The 22,529-nt window shown below is 37.1% G+C and overlaps 1 protein-coding gene across 1 annotated transcript in view; it reads left to right on the top strand.

The window, feature by feature from the left end:
- The window catches only part of LOC122815689 (copine-8), a 3,116,673-nt gene that overhangs the window by 2,907,466 nt on the left and 186,678 nt on the right, over positions 1-22,529 (top strand). The window contains exon 18 of the mRNA XM_044088391.1: positions 9,716-9,773. Within this exon, the coding sequence (XP_043944326.1) occupies positions 9,716-9,773 (58 nt within the window). The remainder of the gene's footprint in view (positions 1-9,715; positions 9,774-22,529) is intronic.

Raw genomic sequence — 22,529 nt, 5'->3', positions numbered from 1 at the left:
AGTGCTTGTGTCTACTTGGACAAGCTACTGAAGGGACTGTTGGGGGAAATATTTGCTTTTGTTGCTTGTGTATATTTGGATAGACTATTGAAGGTATCTGTGGGAAATGTTTAATTTTTTTGTTTGTGCATACAGGGACAAACAACTGAAAGGACGTTTGTGAGAAATGGTTCATTTTGCATACATGTACAAATTATTTAAGTGATAATTAGGGGAAATTATTCATTTTGATGTCAATGGCATGCTTGTACATACATGAAAAAAACTAATGAAGGGATCACCATGACATTTAGAGAAAGAAAGCAAATAATGCAGCTACACTGCTTGATAGACAGCAGTATAGCAAACACAACTTTAATTTTAATGTACATTCATTCTGATTTTAAAACAATGATATAGTAAATCTTTACACAATGACTCATCAAAGATTAACCCCCATGGTGATCTGACTCACTGAAATATAAGTGTTTTTTGCAGGGGGCATGCTCCCCTACACCCCCAATGTGGAGGAGAGCCACTCACACTCTCAACATTTATACTACTAGTCTGTTCTTGGTCATTGAAAAAAATAACATACGTTTGTGCCTCTCATGAAAGCAGTGTGAAGGGGGCATACCTCTTACCTTTTTAGCACAAGAAATCTGAGCAAAGCCTAAAATAATGGGGTCAAAGGCCCAAATACAGGGAAAGGTTTTAAATACTGATCTTATAAAATTTAAACTTAGAAATTTGTTATTCTGAAGGAAATGAAGTCTGAAACACAAACATATATCATTATTTAATGAGTTTAATCCTCATTTATTTGCCAGAAAACCGCATATTTTATGAGGTGAAAATCTGGACATTTTGCAAAAATCTGGACAGTTGAGAGGTATGGTCAGAGATCAGGGCTAAGTATTCAGCACGTGTAGCTTAATACACTGAAAGTCCATTTGTTGCCTAGGTGAACTAAGGAGAAAAATCAATCAAAAATGAGGCTTCCCTGTACTACATATTCTTAATAGCCATCTCAAGGTCTCAATTTAGAGTACTTTGAGATATTTATTACTGCAGATTATCAGAATAACAAATTGCCCTGCCCAATGTATTATACTGTATGTCTAGAGCCAGACAGTGGTGTATATGGCTTTGGAAACATTTTTCCTTTGGTGTTTAGACAGCTGAAGAGTATCATAAAATAAGACAGTTATATGTAATGCAATAAACAAACAGTTATTGGATTTGATGTTTAGGATTATTACTGGGGTTTTATAAAATGTGCTTTAATTAAAATGAAGTTAGTTAAAACTCATCCACTTCCTTTATTCATGACTGACATGAGAATTGAATATATACCTATCATGGTTTGCTTTGTGCAGTAACAAAATAATTCTGTGTGTGTATATATATATATATGTGTGTGTGTGTGTGTGTGTGTGTGTGTGTGTGTGTGTGTGTGTGTGTGTGTGTGTGTGCGTGTGTGTGTGCGTGTGTGTGCGTGTGTGTGCGTGTGTGTGCGTGTGTGTGTGTGTGTGTGTGTGTGTGTGTGTGTGTGTGTGTGTGTGTGTATAACTTCATAGATTAGTACTAGATTCTTATCCTTTTGGGACATTTTAAGCCTAGCCAAATTTCTCCTCCCAAAGATAAGAATTAAACCTTATGCCTTGTGCATATGAGATAAACCCAGTATGACTCGTACTGTCAGAAACAATTTAATCCAAGGGACCTTTTTTGTTTTTTGTTTTTACCCCCCATAACTTTTTATACTTCTGTTGCTTACATGCTTACACTTTTCATTTATCTTTGTTTATTTGTTAAGTTTTGGGGGTCATTTTATAATTGAAACAAGGCACTCAGAGGTACAGCCTATATTGCCTATTATACAATTGGCCAGCCCAACCAGTATGCCCATTGAGAATATTCAACAGAAAAAAGTCTGGTCACCTGGACTTTTTTCCATTGATATATTCTTTAATTTTAAGGTTTTTTTTTTCAAAACAGAAAAAAGCATAGCAACTGAGATCTTCTTTTCTCCGTTGCTTACTTTCCCAAGCACTGATGTACTGGCTATACATGGCAACACAAGTTCCAAATGCATGCGCATCAGATAGTGCAAGGAGGAGATAGTCAGAGGCGGAAGGACAGCACAGCGCTGTTATACAAGGGCATTATTTAAGAAAAGTAAGTATTTTTTTTCTTAAATAATGTCATTGTATAATAGCAATAACCCATGTCTGGGTGTGGGTATTGCTAGATTTACCCACGGTTGTCTTTGTTTGGTCACTCGGGCTTCACCCTCGTTACCAAACCACACCAACCGTGGGTAAATCTAGCATTACCTACACCCAGGGGTGGGTTATTGCTTAAGTAGAGCACATCCCTTATACTAAACAGTTAACAAGCACTGGCATGTTATTGCTTCATCGAGTCATGCTGCTACTAGACAATAAACAACACATTGTTGTGTAGATGATCCAGTGTTCAATGAACTAGCACTGACTATTAAAACATTGTGTTACAAGGAGCTGTTAGTATTTTGTAAGCTTCAGGTACTAGTGTTGCAACGCACATTAAACTTTTTTGTGCAGTATACATTATAGATGTATGTTTTAGCTGTGTCTCCCTTGGAGCATGCTTTTTCTGTCTGTGCCACAGCCACAGTGCATGTTTTTCTGTGCTGCAGTTTATACTTACCAAACTATTAAAAGTATAATTTCTTATGCTGCTGCAGGCATTTGGACTCTTCCTGCAAAGAGATGTAGATTGTGCTGAATTCTGCTTTATTTTTATAATCTGCATGGTTTCTTTAAATTGTTAAAGCTGTGTTGTGTTCAGTTCTGCATTACATAACAGTTAAATGATTAACTCTGAAATATGCTTCAAAATTTCAATAAAGCTTCCTGTTTGGACACACTTTTGAGCCTCTTGTTCTACATTTTTGTGAAAAGTTGTTGTCAAGGCATTTTTCCAATACCTGCTCAAAAGAAATATTTTAATCTGTAGGATGTGGGTGTGGGTGAGGGGCAAATAAGAGTCTTGCCCTGGGCTCCAAATGGCCTAGTTACTCCTCTGGCCTTCAGGTTGTTAGGCTTAACCAAGCATGATTTAGTGATACTGTCTCAGAATTATTTTGCCACTTCCATTTCCTGCATGGGGGGCAGGGGCTTTAAATCCCCAAGTACATTTTTTTTGCTGATATTAGATTTTTCACTCTAGTTCAGATACTGTTTCCATTTCCTACCTAAACATCTTTAGCCTTGCCTCACATTAGTTCATTGATTGCATCTGACTTATGTCCTTCCACTTTGGTATCCTGTTCCCTAATGATTATCACCCGATTGCCACCTCTTCCTTCAACGTCCTCCATGCTTTCTGCATAACCCTTCTCTCTGCTTTTCCACTTAACTGTAATCATGTTTCCTTCTGTGACAATTCCCCACTACCCCATCCTTTCCCCTTTCTACCTCATCTAGTCTTGTCTTATCTGCTCTTCCCTCTTGCACACTCTCTCTTCTTCTTTCCAACTAGCTGTGCCATCAGTTATATTGACTAATTCCCAAACTCTTCGATTAAACTTGTATAGTTTTCTACAAACTCCAAGATCCTTGCACACTCAAAGCTGCCTGAGCTGCATCCCCATCCCACATAATGAGCACATCATTCTCTTTCTTTTTGTCCCTCTGTCTCTCTCCCTCACCTTTCCCCTATTCTTCTTCCGAAAGACCCATCTAATTTCTTTCAGCATTATCCATCTACTCACCCTCTTTTTTCTTTACTGAGCTACTGTTTAGTCTATGTTTCTTTACTATTTCCATCTACAGTAAATCACCCAATAGGTATTTACCTCTATTGAGACCTGGCTTAGCAAAAAACAACTGATACTCAACCACAAAAAACTAAGCTACTCCTCTTCACCCCTAAACAACTTTTCCTAACAAGTCTTACTTCACTATACTCACAAAACAACAGAATAATAGCATGTGTTCCTTACACCAAATTGCTTGGAGTATTAATTGATGATCATTTAAAATTTGACTTACACATTAAAAAATCACATCAGAAACGTGGCATTTTTATAGGCACAAAGACTTTCTCAGCCCTTCTACTAAACAAACTCTTGTCTGCTTCCCTCACTCATGTACGGTGCCCCTGTACTTACCAACCTACAATCCTCCCTAAAAAGAAAATTAGTTATGTGCTACAACAAAATCACCTAGCTTGCAACAAATGCCAAATATTACACTCATCATTGTAAAGCTTGGCATTCTCTTATGTGGCTTGAACTCTCACGCTACCTTACCTATCTACAACTTACAACTGCCCACAAATTAATCTACAAACCCTTGGCCTGCCCTGCCCTCATATCATTATTTAACAACTATCTACACAATAGATCTCTCAGATCAGAAGTGAACAACTTCTGGTCGACTATAAACCTAACAAATATGCTGGTCAGTGTCTTCTGTGGCTAAAGCTCGGAGCTCTCTTCTCTTAACAATCACAGCTAACCAAAACTTTTCTTCCTTTAAAACTACTTTAAAAGAATATCTCACAAAGACTTGGATCTGCTTCTGCCCTAAACCGGACTCAATATGCATTTTTTCTGCTATAATTTCTGCTTTTGCTTCCTCTAGCCTGAATTAACCTACTTCTCACTCATCCGTTTTATGTACTAGCTAACCATAACCTCCTCTTACTAAATCCTGTTGTCCCCCCTTTCCTTTATACATCCAATATCTTCTTATCTATTTCTTTTTCTTAGAGCAGAAACTACACTTTCAAAACTCTTACCCTGGTGCTCTTTTGTAATACACAGGAACTGGAAAAATACAAAGAAATATGCTCATGTTTTTTGCTTCTTTTGTAACTCTAGGAAATTATTCCAGGTATCTACTGTTAGACAGAATATGTATAAAAATACCAAGCATGTTGTTTCTGCCTTGTTTAATTTTATATTGCAAATTTTATTGAATTTTTGTAACTCATTATCTCTGCTTTGATTCATTTTGTATTTCAATTTTATTGTATTATCTGTATCTGCATGTTTTGGATCTTTTCTCCCCGGGCCTGCACTGAAAATGGGCTCTGCTTGCTCAGTTGGACTATCCTGGTAAACAAATGTCAATAAATAAATAAATATTATTTTCCTGAACTGGCTGAATTCTTGACCTGCTTCCTTATATTGGTTATTCCTTCTGTACTCTTCTATATATTGTATCATCTGTCTCTGTCCATTGTCCTGCCGTGTGCTCAATAGACTGGCCTCCCTTAATCAGCAGTTTCTTACCTTCGGACATGTCATCATGTACTAGCCTGCTCTTGTAAAATCTTAGTCCTTGCCAATGGACTCTACTGCTCTGCTGTCCTGCTGATCAGGTGGTTTATTACCTTGCTGCTCCCACTTGGTTGTCTACTTTCTCCAGGAGGCAGGATGGTCTGTGATGTGTCATGCTAGTGCCCACACATCTATGAATGCTTAGAAACACAGTTAAGCACTGAGGAATGGCATTTCCTTCTGTTCCTGGGCACCTGAATGCTATAGCACTGGGGCGAGCTAGCTTCTGAGCTGTCACCTTTGCATCTACTTCTGCACCTTCCAGTACTTCTACTTTCCTGTTTATAGTCAACCTTAATAGTACTAAATGCACTGGGTTGGCAGGGCATTGAGGTTTGGGCAGCTCAAGAAACATTGCATTTAAGAAGACATCTGAAAAAGGTCGATACATCATTTGGGAATAAATCATATTCATTCACATGGCTGTCTCTTCAGCAGCTATTTGAAGAAAAAATGGATTGATTCTCTTTAGTTAATTTATCATAAAAAACAGTTATAAACTTTTCTCACATCTCACAAAGCATTTACAAAACAGCGCTAGGCCTTATACACACTGACATATGCACTCTCACATGAACTCTCGGGTGCCCCCCCCCCCCCCACACACACACACACACACAAACACACACACACACACACACAGACACACACACACATGCACACAGACTCACACATACACACTCTCACACATACACACACACACACACACACACACACACACACACACACACACACACACACACACACACACACTCACACATACACACACACACACACACACACACACACACACACACACACACACACACACACACACACACACACACACACACACACACACACACACACACACATACACACTCTCATACATACACACACACACACACACACACACATACACACACACACGCACACATGTAAACATACAATGGAAAATTTGCAACAAATCCATTTATGTCCCAGTGAAATGGTTTTGCTACCAGACCAATGTATAAACAAAGTCATATCATCTGTGCATCCTTTCTTACAGCCCACTGAGTGGTTGTAATGAGCAGAACATTATCAGCAGTCTTTCACACAGTGCCACAGCCAAATGAGATGCAGGCAACAACTAATCACAGAGATTGGCAGTGGGGCAAAAGAAGAACATACTGTCAGTGACTTATGCAGCTCACTCATTCATGTCAACAAAGTCTAACATTACACATTGTGTTTTTCTCTCCATTTTTAAACTGTGCTTTGCAGCAATGCATTTTTACACATTACCATCACTCATGGAGTACTTGTAGTAAGAGCATCAAAATCCCTACAAGGGTATCATAGGTTATAAATTCTCCCCTGTTCTTAGACGTGCTACACTGAAGTGGCAGCTCATGACTTCAAAGCAAGGTGGAGAGTGCAAGAAGCAACTATATTGGAAAGGGGGTCTTTATTACAACAGGTCAATGCCGATTTACCTGGAATTTCACAAGAAATGGGGTCAGTCACTTACATCCACACACTGCCACAGTATGTACTCATTCCAGCTGCTTTGTTGACCCTTTATACACCACATATGTCTGACTGTTATCAACAGGTCTAACCTTAAGTGAACTGGAGCCCTGGGATAAAGGAAAATATTGGACTCCTCTGTTGTACACTGCTCCATTCTGTACCCCCCAAGTGTTCCTTCCATTTCACCCCATCATGGCCTAATGCCATCAAGAGTTTACTTTTTTTGTATTTTATTTCTTCAGATTGTCTTACTTTTTACCTATTTCCTCCATCCTTAATTGAAGTATACAGGGTTTATAAGGGCTGCTACCCAACAAGAAGTCATATGGTTTCACATGATCTGAGGCACTCCTAGAGATTTTTCCAACCTTTTGATACCATGATTCCCGGGACAAAAATGATTAAGGAAAGAAATATAGCCTTATTTTTTTTTCTGGAAAAAATAAGTTCTGTCCAAAGCTTAATGATCAAAGCTGACTCAATAGCAGTTTCCAATAAACTGAGAAGACATATAACTCCTACCTGGAACTAGTGGTTTTCTTGCTACCCCCCCCCCCCCCCCAAAAGATAATTACCTTCTATATACTCTCTGGTGTTCTGAAAGTAAAATCACAGATGAACACATGCATGCATTCTATAGTTGTGGGTCAGAGAGATGAAACAAGAGCTACCTGGATAAAACCAACACAGATAGAGAATATGCAGATGTTACACAGGAGGAATTTTAGCCAAAAAAATTAAACACAGAACCAAGGAGTGTGTGATGACAAAACCACTCACTGTACAGCAATGATCAGTTGGTATCACACACATCCTGTTGAGACCATCACATATAACTTCTTATTGTGTAAAGTGGCTTCCCAGATCACCACATACAGCTACTTATTGTGTAATGTGGCTGCCCAGACCACTACATGCTGCCTATTATTGTATAAAGTGGCTGCCCAGACCATCACATGCAGCCTTTTTTTGTGTAAAGTGACTGCCCAGACTGCCACATGCAGCCTCTTATTGCGTAAAGTGGCTGCTCAGACTGCCACATACAGCCTCTTATTGTTTAAAGTGAGTGCCCAGACTGCCACATGCAGCCTCTTATTGCGTAAAGTGGCTGTCCAGACCACCATATACAGCCTCTTATTGTGTAAGGTGGATGCCCAGACCACCATATACAGCCTCTTATTGTGTAAAGTGGCTGCCCAGTCCACCACATGCAGCTTGTTATTGTGTAAAAGGGCTACCGGACCACCACATGCATCCTCTTATTGTGTAAAGTGGCACTTGTATAACTGTGTAAACTACAAATCTCTACTTGTGATCAAATGAATGAATAAATATTACCAGACCAGGAATGTATTTCAGCTTACTGCTGTCAAAAGCATACCATGCAACCCATTTCAACCCTCCAACACACAATTGTGACCATGATTGCAGTCACTTGTATGTGTGTATAAACCTCAGACCTCAGTTTACAATTAAATGAATGAATAAGCAAATAATGTGTCAGGTATTTATTTCAGTTTGCTGCTGTCAGAATCATGCAATACAACCCACTGCAACACCCTTCTCTCTCTATGCTTTTGTCTCTCTTTCTCTCTCTCTCGCAGACACACACACACACACACACACACACACACACACACACACACATGCAGAAAAAAGTAAATACTTCTCAACATTCCCTGTTTTTTCAGGAATGTTCCTGGTTTGAGCTCAACATCTTTTTTCTGTCTTTTCTACTCTTTCCAAAAACTGACAATATTGTAAAAAAGATGGCGGATTAAATCTGATAAATAATGAAAATCATTAGAGTTATGGACCTCTTTGATTTCAGAAAATGCATATTAATTCAAAATATTTTTATTCTGTCAACTGTTCACGTTAATAGTACTAATATTTTATAAAGTGTTACTATTTGCCCCTAGTTGTTTCTGGTTTTGTCCCTGTTAAAAAATGAAACTTTAAGAAGAAATGCAGATGATTGCTGCCACATACTTTTAACTTATCTCCATCCACTGCTTTTATTTTTTTTTCAGGCTGCGTCATTCACTTATATCATCCTGAACCAATCCGAAGTACCCTTTTCTGCTTCATACAACAGTCCATTCAGCCTCCTCTGAAGCAGCGTTTTTGCTGTTTCCAAAAAGTAGGAATGCCTGCAATAACATGGGGCCCTGCTAATGAAGCTAGTTGTTTTTCCCTGTTAATAGTATATGAGGTTCTGTGCATGTGTAGTTACCCATATTACCCATAGATCTTCAGTCATTTTAGCCCACCATTATTACCTGCTTAGGTGAGTGTCAGTATTTATAAAGACCCTGTCATCCTTGTTGTGTATCAGCCTTGCACTACATGTTTAAACTTTCTATACTATTCACTTTTACTTTTATGTGGGTTTTCCCTTGTAATAGCTCTACATTTGTCTCCTTCGCCTTTGGATGAAGTTGAATTCCAATAGCCTATTCAACTGAAATTGCAAGCAGACTTTTAGAGGCCTTTCTTAAGTATGCCAGCATATTCAGTGTTTTACTCTATATAGCAGAAAAGTATTTTTAATTAAATTTAAATTCCATGTATACGTTCAGACAGTGAATTCACATTTTAGCAAGACATTTTGTACATACACAACTCTAATGACAAGCCCTTTTGGTTTCTTATTCTCTTTACTGCTATTGTCTGTTATGTTCTTTTATTGTTATTCAGGTTCTTTGACGGTTTATATATATTTCATTATGTATAACTGTGATGACAGCCTCGTGCTCCTTGTTTTCTCAAGCAGTTTGTAAATTGATTGCAAGATGCTTGAATCTAAAAGGAGGAAGTGTATAACAGGTACTGAGTTGCCCATTTCCATGTTAATGCTTAAATTGGTGGTGTTACTGACATAGTTCTTCACATATTATTTTTTAGGCGTCTTCCTTACCAATGTCGATCATTATAGTAGGCGTTGGCCCAGCAGAGTTTGATGGTAAGCAACTTGTTTATATCCTTTTTGAGTACATATTTTTACAATATTTCTAAAAAAAGAACTGATTATAAAAATAAAATTACAGCACTGCTTATATTTAAATATTTTTTAATTAAAAACTCCATTAATTCATGTTCTTATTACCGTTAATAAAATAAAAAATGTACTGTGAACATTTATGCTTATTTTGTATGAATTTCATGAAAAGTGGCAGAATTGTTTTTTTTTTCCTAACACAGATTATATAGCTTGTCATTGAGGACCTTGTATCTTCATGCCAATAATTACAAAAATGACATTATTAAATAATTGTTGAGGAAAAGTGTCTTAAAAATGTGAAAATGTCTTTATTCTTCTTGACTTAACTCTAGATGCCATGTACTAAATGCATGATGATGTATTCTTTTTGGATGGCAATATTTTTAGAAGTTGCTTTTATCCCCAATCTCTAAATTTCAGCTAATGCTGAGTATCCAGGTCATGTCTGGTGCACCAATCAGGTGGATTTAAAAGAAGATCCTCTTTTCTGATGGCATTTTTCATAAATTTGTGCATTTATATTTCTGAGAAAGTACAGAAAATTCTTAAAGTGGCAATATCTGTGGTGTAGTGTCACAATACGTACAAAACTTTGGCTGTTTTATTCCATTTATTACCACAGAGACATACTAAGATTCTTATAGAAAATGTGAAAAAGAGAGTTGTGACACCATGAGAACTCATTACTGCCTAGCAGAGCATGGCCTAAGGCAGATATCTCTGATGGAGGACTAAGCACTATGGGGAATAGATTAGAGGAGGCTATGATTGTTCAATCTGACACTGAAAAAAGGCTCACACTGGATAACTTAAAAACTTTACCTGAAGTCTTCAATTCTCAGTCAGTGATTAATGATATCTTATTGTCTTTAATATTTAAGGGTGCAGTAGGTGAAACTACAGTCAGTACTATTTGAACAGAACGATGTATAGCTTAAACAGCTGTGAATGCTACAGAAGATACAGGATGCAGTTTGTTTGTTCCAGTGAAATAATCAGCAAAGGAGAACTTGTTCATAAATGGACTGATCGCTGATACAGAAATGGTATCTCTTATCTCTTAATGAAGTAGAAGCTAAAAACACTACACTTTGGGGGAAAATGTATACGTTGCAACTACTTTGAGTCGTGCCATTAGAATAAAGAAAACATATATATATATATATATATATATATATATATATATATATATATATATGCATTTATTTATTTATTTGTGTCAGGGGACTTGCCACTCTGAACAGGTACTTATTAAGGAATTAGAGGCCTGCTACACTAAAATAGCCAGATTTGCTGCTGACCTGCCAATAGATCTCACCATTGCTCAGCTCTAAATGAATTGAATTACTGAATCTGTTATCTCTCAGACAACTTACAGTTGCTCACACAATTATCTATCAGCCAGACAACTGCCTTGCCCTCAGAAACATAGTTCTAACTTACTCTAGCAGTAGATCCCTAATGTCATCAAAACAAACTCCTACTAAAGGTCACAAATGCCAAAAATAGCTCCAGGATTCTCTGTTCTCCAACCAAATATCAAAGATCTGGAATTCCATTCCCCATCACATACTTAACACTCCTAACTCTGACAAATTCCAACTGCTCCTCAAGGAAAACATAACCAACAAGTGGCTCTGCTCCTGCATTACCCCAGGATGACCATTCTTTGCTCTGGATACCACCACACTTGCCTTGCGTCTAAACTTTATCTTTTCCTCTCAGTATAACCTAAGCCCAGTTCCTCTCTCTCCTATATACATATTCATATAAAGCACAGACAGATGTCTTGTTTGTGACTTCCTGCCAATCAATCTACCCATGTTGTATCTTAGTTCATTCTTACATCAGTTACATATTAGTGTACATTCTTGTACTTCATATATTTCCATATCTTTGATGCTGTGTATCAATCACTTCCATATATGATCTTGAATGAATGACTTGTTGTATGTTATTTTGTTTTCTCTACATTTGAATTCAAAATCTTCTATTAGAGCTTTTCTCCTCTGGCTTCCACTGAAAATGGACCTTTGGCCCTGTCAGACCCTTCTGGTAAACAAATGTAAAATAATAATAAATAAAATAAAAATAATAAATAAAAGGGATAACATTTCAAAATCACCGGAGATGATGACTTTCTGAAGTTTCCACATTGATATACATTATGTCTAAATCAAAATATCATCTGTGTTTGGAAAGTGAAGGTACATTTTTGGATGTAATGTTGGTTTGTATAACTGTCACCAAAGCAGAAGGAAAACTGTAAAGTTGAAACATCTAAATTTAGTTCTGTTTTATATATCCTACCTATAGAACATGACTGAAATGGTATATAGGTAGGGGGATAAGAACATCCAGTGTTAAGGACTGAGCATGCTTGGAATATGCTGCACATGGATATAGACTAAGCTTAAGTGTGCACCTTACTGAAGTGGGCTTTGCCTCATGTACCCCCCATAACTAATATAACCTTTTCTATAGTTACACAGCATTTAGGTTGGTTAAGGAAGTCTAATGCAACTGGCTCTCACTTAATTGGCACTTGTTTAAAATCATACAGAAATTGGAATAACAGAAATCAGCAACACAATCTTGTTTTCTCATGGTTTTCCACATAGGCACATGCTTAAACACTGAATATGCACCAACTCACAAAATGTAAACATTTTTTAATGTTTAACTTTAAAAATGGTCAGTGTTGCCTCACCTTTCTGGCTGTTAAGGCTTGTATCTGAAAGCCATGCATGTCTGTGTTGCATGTTTACATCACTGAATGGGCTCCTGTTACTTCCTGTTTCTTTCATTTACTTCTTATTTCTTTCATACAGTCTCTAGCAAAGGTTGAAAAGCTGTTTCATGTATTTAAAAGTTGGCAGTTAATTACAGTATTTCTATAAAATAAACACATATTTGCTTACTTTGTCATCTTCCATTCTGTTTTAAAGTGGAGGAACTTCCACACTACTTGTACATTCAATAGTAACAAAGATAAACAAAGATAAGTGGGATATAACTCACGCAGTCAGAATACTCCATATATCACTGACTTTTTTTTTCAAATATCTGTGTTTCTTGAGGTCCAGAAAATCACTGTCTTACCTGAGGTTCAACAATTCTGTGTTTCTAGTGCCATGCCATTAACTGATAAATCCTTGACTGTGGTGCAGGCGGCCCAATTTGTTTGGGTGAATAGCTACCCTTCTTGGAAGGAGAAAGGTGGCTGGGAATGGACACATGGATGACATCTAGCTGAAGCACTTGGTATGAACCCAATAGAGTTACCAGCTGAATGTGCTTCTTCTACCATAATGCATTTGCACTAAGCAGCCATGTGGAAACTAAGATTCACAGGCATACTTCACATTGGAAGATGGTGATTGCAGGCTCATGGGATTTACTAGGCAGGGGGGTACTGCCATAAGGATGGGAGTGGGCTGCTCCTCAAAACAAGCAATCTTTCCTTTTCCCTACCACCTTACTTTTATTGGGGAATGGAGGGTTTATGATGGTTTCCAGTGTAGGAGTGAATAGGACCTAGGCCTAGAGCTCTTGCCTAGCCTAGAAGTACCTTTCTCCAGTTTTGCCAGAACAAATGGACCAACTAGATGAAGGTAAATGAGCCACTGGGCAAGATCTTGAGGAAAAAAAAGTAGCAATTTTCTGTTTCAGAGCTAAACTACATTTTAGTTTAGAAAAAAAAAAACAGGATCCAGTCATGTCTTCAAGCTGTGTACCAAGGCACACAAATTGTTGGCAAGTTGCCATTCATGTTGGGTACACACAGATTATGGACTTTAAAAACTTTACTTTTTCTTAAAAAACAACAAAGGCAAGGGTATACTCCAAAACACTTTATACAAAATAAAGGTAAGCGCTTTTGAACACTGCCAATGAGTGAACTTCTTCAGACAAACAAAAGTTGCAAGTGCTACAATATATAAAAAACTCTCTCAGTGACATCATCAGCTCATTAAATATTTAAAGGTACATTTAAAACATTTCTGTAACAACTTTACGAACCATATATAAGTAAACCAATTCACCCCTATTTAAAATATATACTGAGTTGATATATATGCATATATATAAAAGCAAATAAATACAAATAATATATATATGTATAATAATTCATAAAAATATATATACACATTCACACACACACTTACCTGCATGTCATTAAATGTCACTCGACCGTGGGAAGGACATGTAGACTCCACACACATTAGAAATTTAAATTAATGCCTGAGATCCTGCTTATGGGCTATGACAGGGTGGATGGCACATAAAAAGTTTTCTGTGGTAAGTAGAACCTTGGCATATGCTTTTTTACTTTGCCGTTACCTATTCACATATATAACCAGCAGGATCACTAGAAAATTGCAGAAACTTTTGTGAAAAAACATGAAAATATTTTGCAAATTTATGAAAAAATGCGGTGGTTTCATAACGCAACCCCACTACCATCTGATAGTTATTTATATTATATTTTGAATGTTTTATTTATCACATAACTTACTTAAACTGATGTTATGTTTTCTTGTTGAGTTTTTTTGAAAGCATCTTGAAAGCACTGTCGACAAACCTTTGTATAATAGATGTTTAAGACCACAAAACATCACAAGCAGTACAATGCATATACATTAGTTTTTTCACTATTATCTGTTTAAGATGGAGTACATGATTAAATATCTAAGTACCCTTGTCTGTTTGCTGAAAAATAAATTTGTAAACCATTTATTGAGCCACTGTTGCCCCCTCATCCTGGTAATGTAACTGCTGTCCAGCCTGTCAGGAATGTAACATCTAATTAAATTGATTCTCATGGTAACTGAAAATCTTACTGACTGCCTTAACTCAGGATTCATGTAATCAACAGTTCTTACACAGCTGTGAGTGAAACCATGCTTAGAATAAATCACTTGAAAATAACTTACCATCACTTTCCTTATCACATACTGCAGCCTTTTGTTAAACTGTTGCTATCCTTCATTAAAGATTTAAGTGAATATTTACCACATACTGCAATATTTTGTTAAAGTGTTTTTCATCAATTTTTTTCAATGTGTAAATAACTGCAATCATAGAAAAATGAATGTTAGAAATTATTTTAAAATTGCAGATTTTGTGCAGACAGCAAGATGAAAATTTTGCTTGCAATTTCCTAGTGTCCTGTGGAATTTCCAGCCAGTTAACCAGGCAGGACACTGCCTTCTGTGTAGTATGATTAGGTAAAAGACAATGGTCAGGATTCAGACACAGACCTGGCCATGAGTGGTAAGGCTGCAGCAAAAAAGGGTCTTTTTAGCAGTCATAGAAACCAGTGATTCAGAGACACATTAACTATAATTTGGAAAGACCTCAATATTAGCAAAATTGTCTATCTTTGCACTGCTCAGTGATTACTGCAAGTGCTAACATGAAGCACAAGGTACCCTCCCTTATTCACTTTCCCACACACATCAAAAAATACACACAAACCCATCACCAAACCTCTCAACTGCACTTGCTATCACCGAATGCCCGTGGCCTTGCCCTCAGCTACCTTGACCCTTCTCCAGCACCTTTACAATCAGTCAATTATGTTAGACATTATATTTTGCATAACAATATTTATTTTCAGCTTCTTGCTGTAAAATCTGCTGTTCTGTTAACATTCTAAGGGATTTACAGTAATATTTATAATGTGTCCCTGGTAGTTAGTATTCCCCCTTATTAAAACCAGTGCTCATTAGTTGGACGAGTTGAGAGTTATGGTAGCCTCCCACTCACATAGATACACAGACACACACACACACACACACACACACACACACACACACACACACAAACACAAAGCCTCACCCAAATGCACTCAGACACACTCGCCCATTCCCTGTTACACAGTCACAGACACCTACCTTTCCTATCCCTTAAATAACCCCCTTACTATGATTACCCAGGCAGGTGCACACACACACACACACACACACACACACACACACACACACACACACACACACACACACACACACACACACACACACACACACACTCTCACACAAAACCTCACCCAAATGTACTCAGACACACTTGCCCATTCCCTGTTACGCAGTCACAGGCGCCTACCTTTCCTATCCCTTAAATAACCCCCTTACTATGATCACCCAGGCAGGCGGACACACACGCACACACACACACACACACACACACACACACACACACACACACACACACACACATGGACATTCACCCGAGACCACTCTTACTTCTGCATATACTCACAGGTATTGGCACACATACACATATGCACACAGATACCACCACTACCTGACTGCTAAACTTCCCAGCATTTTCCTTTAATGCAATGTCTTCCATTGAGAGTAATGGCTGAACATAAAGCAAAGTCAACTGACATGGCTGGTGGCTAGGATTTAGGCAACTGAGTGATTCTTGGACTCTCTCAACAAAGTAAGTCACTTATCACAGGCATTTCTGGAGGAAAGCACATGGATAAATATTGCATACTGCCCCCCAGAATGGCTCCTTTACATTTGAAGTGGGCCAGACAGACAGCCCATAACAGTGCTGCACCACTTTGCAGTTAAGCACAGTGTGTTTGGCTGTCTCTGAGTATGAAATGGTGATCCACCAGTGGTGAAGAGGGCTTAGCACTGGCATTAACATGTATGAATAACAGGAAATGTTTGAAGGATATGTATGTAATGACTGTTGGATGAGCAGTCATAATTCCTATAACTATTAAGTAGCAACATTTTCCAAAATAAAAGGGCAATTTTTAGTTACATTCATAGGCTAGTTAGAAAATGCAACAAGCTACACAAGTTTTTCTACAGAAATTTAATAACAGATGTTGTGAAAGTAGAACAGTTAACAAATAACACATGGAAAAAAACAGACATGAAAGTCATCAGTATTGTAATGTTAAACATGAGACCCCTAGACATCTAATATAATACATGAAAATAGATAATATAAGAAAAGATTCATCTGCAGAGACAGAACAGAATTGTAAGGATAAAAAAGTAAAAACTGAAAATAACTATGAAAAATTACTTTGTGAAGAAATTCTTGGTAGATTGAAAATAGTAGTTTATATAAATAATCAGAAAATCAGGCACCTGGATTATGCATCGGTGGATGGATATTTGCCTTAGGCAAGACAGTAGATTTACACCTGAAGCAGAAAGGTACGAGGTTGTACATTGTTTTCTTTTTTAGACATGGAAGAATATAGTGCTTTGGCAAAGTAGAGCGTTATGGAATGGTCGTGCTGTTACTTAAAAAGATAGTATAAGGTAGTGAATGTGTTTGAAATTCATCCAGTGAGAATATTGAGAATGGCATAATTACAAAGACAGGAACTAAAGATTATTAGTTTATTATGCTCCTGACTCTGAAATTGTAGAACTGAGTTATATAATTAATTGATGCCTTAACTGTTCTTTAAAGTTACACTTTTTGTGGGAGGATACTTTAACTAAGTTGTGTAGTGAGAAAAGAAGATGTTGAATCATAGAAGATAAGGATACTGATTTAATAGTTTACATGCACGCATAAATTAAATATGTGGGTTCAGTTTGGGTAAGTGTAATGTCTGGCACTGTCTAATCAGAAAGCAAGCTCTGTGGTGTGGTTAGTAATACACTGTTCCTCTTTTTAACAGCTACTTCTCAGTTTTTAAACATTAATTTTGTACTTTATAGTTTTGTTATTTCTAATGCATTAGGATGTGTAGTTTTGGAGAATAGATTCCATTGTTAAGGGATTGTGTGTTACGGATTGTTTACTCAATTTAAGGTTTTTAAACTTAATTTAGTTGAGAACTAATGCTCATTAGTTTTAATGAATTAGTGATATTGCAAAGGGGTATCGTGTACTTTAATTAAGAGTTTTTTTTCCTTGTCATTGTCCAGTGTGAATGTTTTATTTTTGTGTCCTTTTTTTTATTCCTGAGGCATTTCTGATATTGTTGCTCATTGGATGGGATTGTGACTGAAACTTGTGGGGTTAGGGCATTAACTAGGTATGAAGCTTAGTGAATAAGAAGTTCAAAGTTCACTTCATGGGTTATGTGTTATGACTTGAGGCCTTGTTTGGGTACTTCACTGTTAGGCAGGATTTTGCATATGGCCTTTAAGAACAGTAAATAGCTTTAGAGAAGAAGATGGTTTCCATGTGAGGTATGCTGGCTCTCACCCTGAATGAACTATCTCTTCTCTTTTCATTAAATATTAGCTTAACCTGCAGCCCAGCTGTCTTCTGACTCCTTTGTGAATATCTCCAGTTACCCCTGCCTCACACCTAACTCCCATTTACATCTATCTTATCTCTCTTCTTCTCCTCTTCCTCCTCCCTAATACTTCTCATCTTATATACTTCACCATTTTATTTTCCTTCAACCGTCCCTTCTCTGCTGTCTCTAATCTCATGTTTCTCATTTCCTCCTAGCTTAAACATGTTATATTTCTCTCTGTCTAACTTATTCCCTTTCTTAGCCATATTATCCTTTTTTACTCCACACAATCCTGAGTAGCTCTCCTCTATGTCCATTCTGTACAGTTAAATCATCTATCCTACAATTTATTCTTCTTATTGCCCAAACTCTTGACTATACTCTTTTGATCACAAAATATACAATACCGATTACCTCAAATGGCCATGCTCTTACTCATGTCAAAAACAATGTTTTTATTATTGATGAAACACCAGGTTACACAACTTGTGATATTTTGAACCGTTGTTACTTATTTACTTACATGTATTGGAAAATATACTTATTTGTAAGCATTATTATCTTTCTCTTGTCTGTAATGTAAATATTTTATTTCTGTATGTACATGAAGTTTTTCTCCTTGGATGTCTGCTGAAAATGGACTTTGTATAGCCCAGTCAGAATTTCCCAGTAAACAAAGGCAATAAATAAATGAAATATTTTGCAGGTTTGTTTGTGTGCCTGAGTTTGCCTGTATTTTTATCTTGGGATGTGTTTAATTACTATTGCTTTAATTAGCGGTTTCGCTGGCTCAACAGATAGTATACTTGTGTTTGGTGTTGGAAGATCAGAAGACTATGAGTTCTATTCCTTCACCAGGTGCTTGGATTCATTTTCCAGTTTTGACACTGCATTGCAGGATAATGGGACTGCTGCACTTCTGAGTGTGCCATCCTTCTGAGGGACATTAAACCAAAGTCCAAATACCTGAGCTGGTGTAGCTTAGGTGGACATAACAGATCCCACAGCACTTATTTAAAGGGGTTGCTTTATTATATTAACACTTCTCCATCTTTCTGTCACTGTTTACACATTGAATATATTTAAACTCTATATCACATTTTTTACATTTTAATAAAACATTTTGCTTATTTATTTTCCTAAATACATATATTATGCCATCTTTCCTTACCATTTCTAATAGGTTAATAGGTGGTTACTCTGCCCAAAAGTTATTTTAAGCCTAAGCCAGCTTACCACAAATTTAATAAAATATTACTGATGTGTCAATGCTTCAAGGAAAGTTTTGGTTACTATATAATCTTGTATACATCAAATACTTCACAGGCTGCCTCAATCCATCGGGGACATAGGTGCCAAACTAGGGTAAATTTGTGATTTCCCAGCCATTAGTCCAAGTTACATTTGAATAGTGTTAGGCATGAGCTTTGCTTCATATGGACGGGAAGCCTATTCCAGAGAAGGGGTAAACTTTGAGACACATACCTGTCCTTCCTGGGTCTGGGTCCTTAGAGAAGGTATTTTGATGCTGTTTGTTTCGCAGGTGTATAATAAATCTATCAGTGTGGGATCAGAGGCTACCTCGTAGGCTAGGCATAGATTGCCACAAAACAGTCTGTAGGAGATCAAATACAGGGACATGGATTTGAGTCGGTCTGCATAGGGCTTGTTGTTAACCCCTGAATTAATTTTGTGAGTAACCTTTGTGGTCTCTAAGCACTTATTGAAACGGGCTGCTTTCAATAATTTCAGGTACACGCCAAAGGATGCCGTGTACTTGATGATTGGTCTGATGAGAGCCAATTACCATAGAACAATGCTATCCTTGGGCCTTGATGCCATGAACTTTTAAGTTGTGCAGCACAGAATGATTTTCTCAACACAGTAAGACACATGGTGATCAAAGATCAGGTTACTGTCAGCATGCAGTCCCAGATTCCTGACCATTAATTCTACATTTAGGGTCGTGTTATCATTGTGGTAATTTTTCCAGCAATGGATATCTTTCCAAACAGCACTGTCATGCATTTTTTGCATTGAGTTTTAGTCTATGGCTCTGAAACCAGTTGTTTGTCTAGGTAAGGCCCTTTTGAAGTGTGTCTGTGTCTTCAGGGGATTCAATGACCACACTTAGTTTGCAGTCACTGCATACTTTGTCAGCCAGAGACCCTTGACATTTGCCTTAACTTCAGAGAAGCAGATGCCAAAAAGGAAAGGCCCCAGCACCAATCCTTGTTGGACTCCACTAGTGAATGGCCTCTTTGTTGAGATGGAGTCCCCTATCCTAACTTCTTGCATCCTATCATTGAGCCAACTAGCTACACATTGGGTGACAAATTTGTTTATTTCTAATTTTGTAAGTTTATCTGCAAAGCCTGAGTGAGGTATTGGGTCACACCTTGGCTATCTCAAGACAGGCAGTGTGAAATGTTTAGTCCTCGTCCATAGCTTTAGTTACCTTCTTGAAGAAGTCCACCAGGTTAAGTAGGTATGACCCACCTGTAGGTATGACCCACCTTTGAGAAAACTGAACTGGGTAGGATCCAGTGTCTATACATTTTCTATGTCATTGTGTATCAGAAACATGATAATTATTTCCATGGTCTTGCATATGAAACTAGTTAGACATACAGGTCTGCAATTCGCTGGGTTCATGGAAAGCCATTACCATTTGTAGGAAGTTCAGTAGGGCCTACTTCCCAGTGATTGTTGGTGGAAATATGTTTAGGGGGTGTTTCCTGTGGAGTAAATGGTGGTGATAGTGGAGTATAACTGGCGCTAAATTTATTGGACAGAAGATTTGATATATACTCTGGCTCTGTATAGGTGGCTCCATTCACCATTAGTTCTGCACATGGCTGGGTGTTGCCTTTAAGCTAGTGGACATATCCCCAAGAATAGTCTAAAAATAACAAATACCCTTACTAAACTCTGACTAAATAAATAATCACATACTCTTAACAGCCAGATAGAGAAATACAGAGTAAATAGTGGCTATCATAATGTAGAAGGAAAAGGGACTGCAACAAAAAAGCAAAAAAAAAAAAAGCCTCCCACACATATGCTGAAACCCAAAATACTGCCATAGCTAGGAAAAGATTAGCACCACTGTGCTAGCGAAGCAGCTGGCAATCACCTGCTCTCTTCCGATACTTACAACGCATTGCTGTTGCCATTGAATGGTGCAGCCTTACTTTTTTATATACGTCAATATTATTTTTTCATTATCTCAGACAGTCACTGATTAGAAGACTCTGCTGTCTGTGCAGTGATATACTACATACATTAAGGCAATTTGATAGGAAGGTAGGATGCCTACATATTCTACTTTACCTTCCTTTACAGCATCTTCCAACTCTTTCATCTCGATTCTTTTTTCCAGTTCTTGCACTACCTCCTTTTCATCTTCTTTTCTTTCCGTATACCTACTCTTACATTCTTCTTCTCATAATATTCTGAAAATACATACCTTTCAACAATATATATATTTAATCTTATTTATATTTTAACTGTCTTTTTCATTCTTCATTACATTCACTTTTTGTTCCATTATATCCTAATTTCTTACCTAAAATAGGGACAATTCTTTTCTCCCTTTCACATTATACTTTTGTGTAAATATCATTCTTTCTGTTTATTTCAGTATATTTATATTTTTTCTTCAAGACTTTCCTTTGCCCTTTTCCCTAATATTCTTTCCCAGATGTCTTTTTGCTTATTATATGAAATGTTCCTCCTTCCATTGCTCTCTTTCCAGTTTTAAGTATATTTTTTAAACTTTTCTTTATACATATTTACCACTGTATCAGACTGCCACAAAATGGCTTCATCTTCATATGATGTTCCCACAACTACCCTCTTTCTTTTTTACAACATTCCATCCTGCAGTTTTTCAGCCAATCGTTTTCGCCATTTTCTTCTCTTATTATATTTTTAATTTCTCCTATCATTGTCCATACAACCCAATTATCTGAAAACGTTGATTCTTTAATTGCATAGTTTGTTTCGTTCGTGTCATCTATAAACAATATATAAGCAATCCTTTATTTACATAACCCCCTTTTATAAGTATATCCTCTCCATTTACTTATCTTTAACCTACCATTCTTTATTATCTTGCTCATTTTTACATCTTGTGTTTTTTGTCTTTTTCCTTTGTTAAATCACAGTTAAAGTCTCCCACTACCATAATAGACATATCTGCTGTTGCATAACTTTGAATTACCTCAAGCATATTTTTCTTTCATTTATATCTCTATACGCATACACTAGTACTGTTCTAAACATCTTCTGTTTCTTTTATGTATCACTCCCTACAGTCCACACCACTTTTCTTTTTTTCTTTTCAAAGTCATATCAAATTACACCCTTTTCTTTTTATCTGTACATCTTATACCAAGCATCATTCTTCTAACATCACTTTTCATGTTCTTCACGTTCATTGATGCTATACTTAATCTTTTCTCCCTTTTTGTATTTGT

Source organism: Protopterus annectens, chromosome 11.part0 (genome assembly GCF_019279795.1).
Source record: "Protopterus annectens isolate FY-2018-M chromosome 11.part0, PAN1.0, whole genome shotgun sequence".
NCBI lineage: Eukaryota > Metazoa > Chordata > Ceratodontiformes > Protopteridae > Protopterus > Protopterus annectens.
Note: the sequence above shows the minus strand (reverse complement) of the source record. Positions and strands in the feature narration are given on the sequence as shown.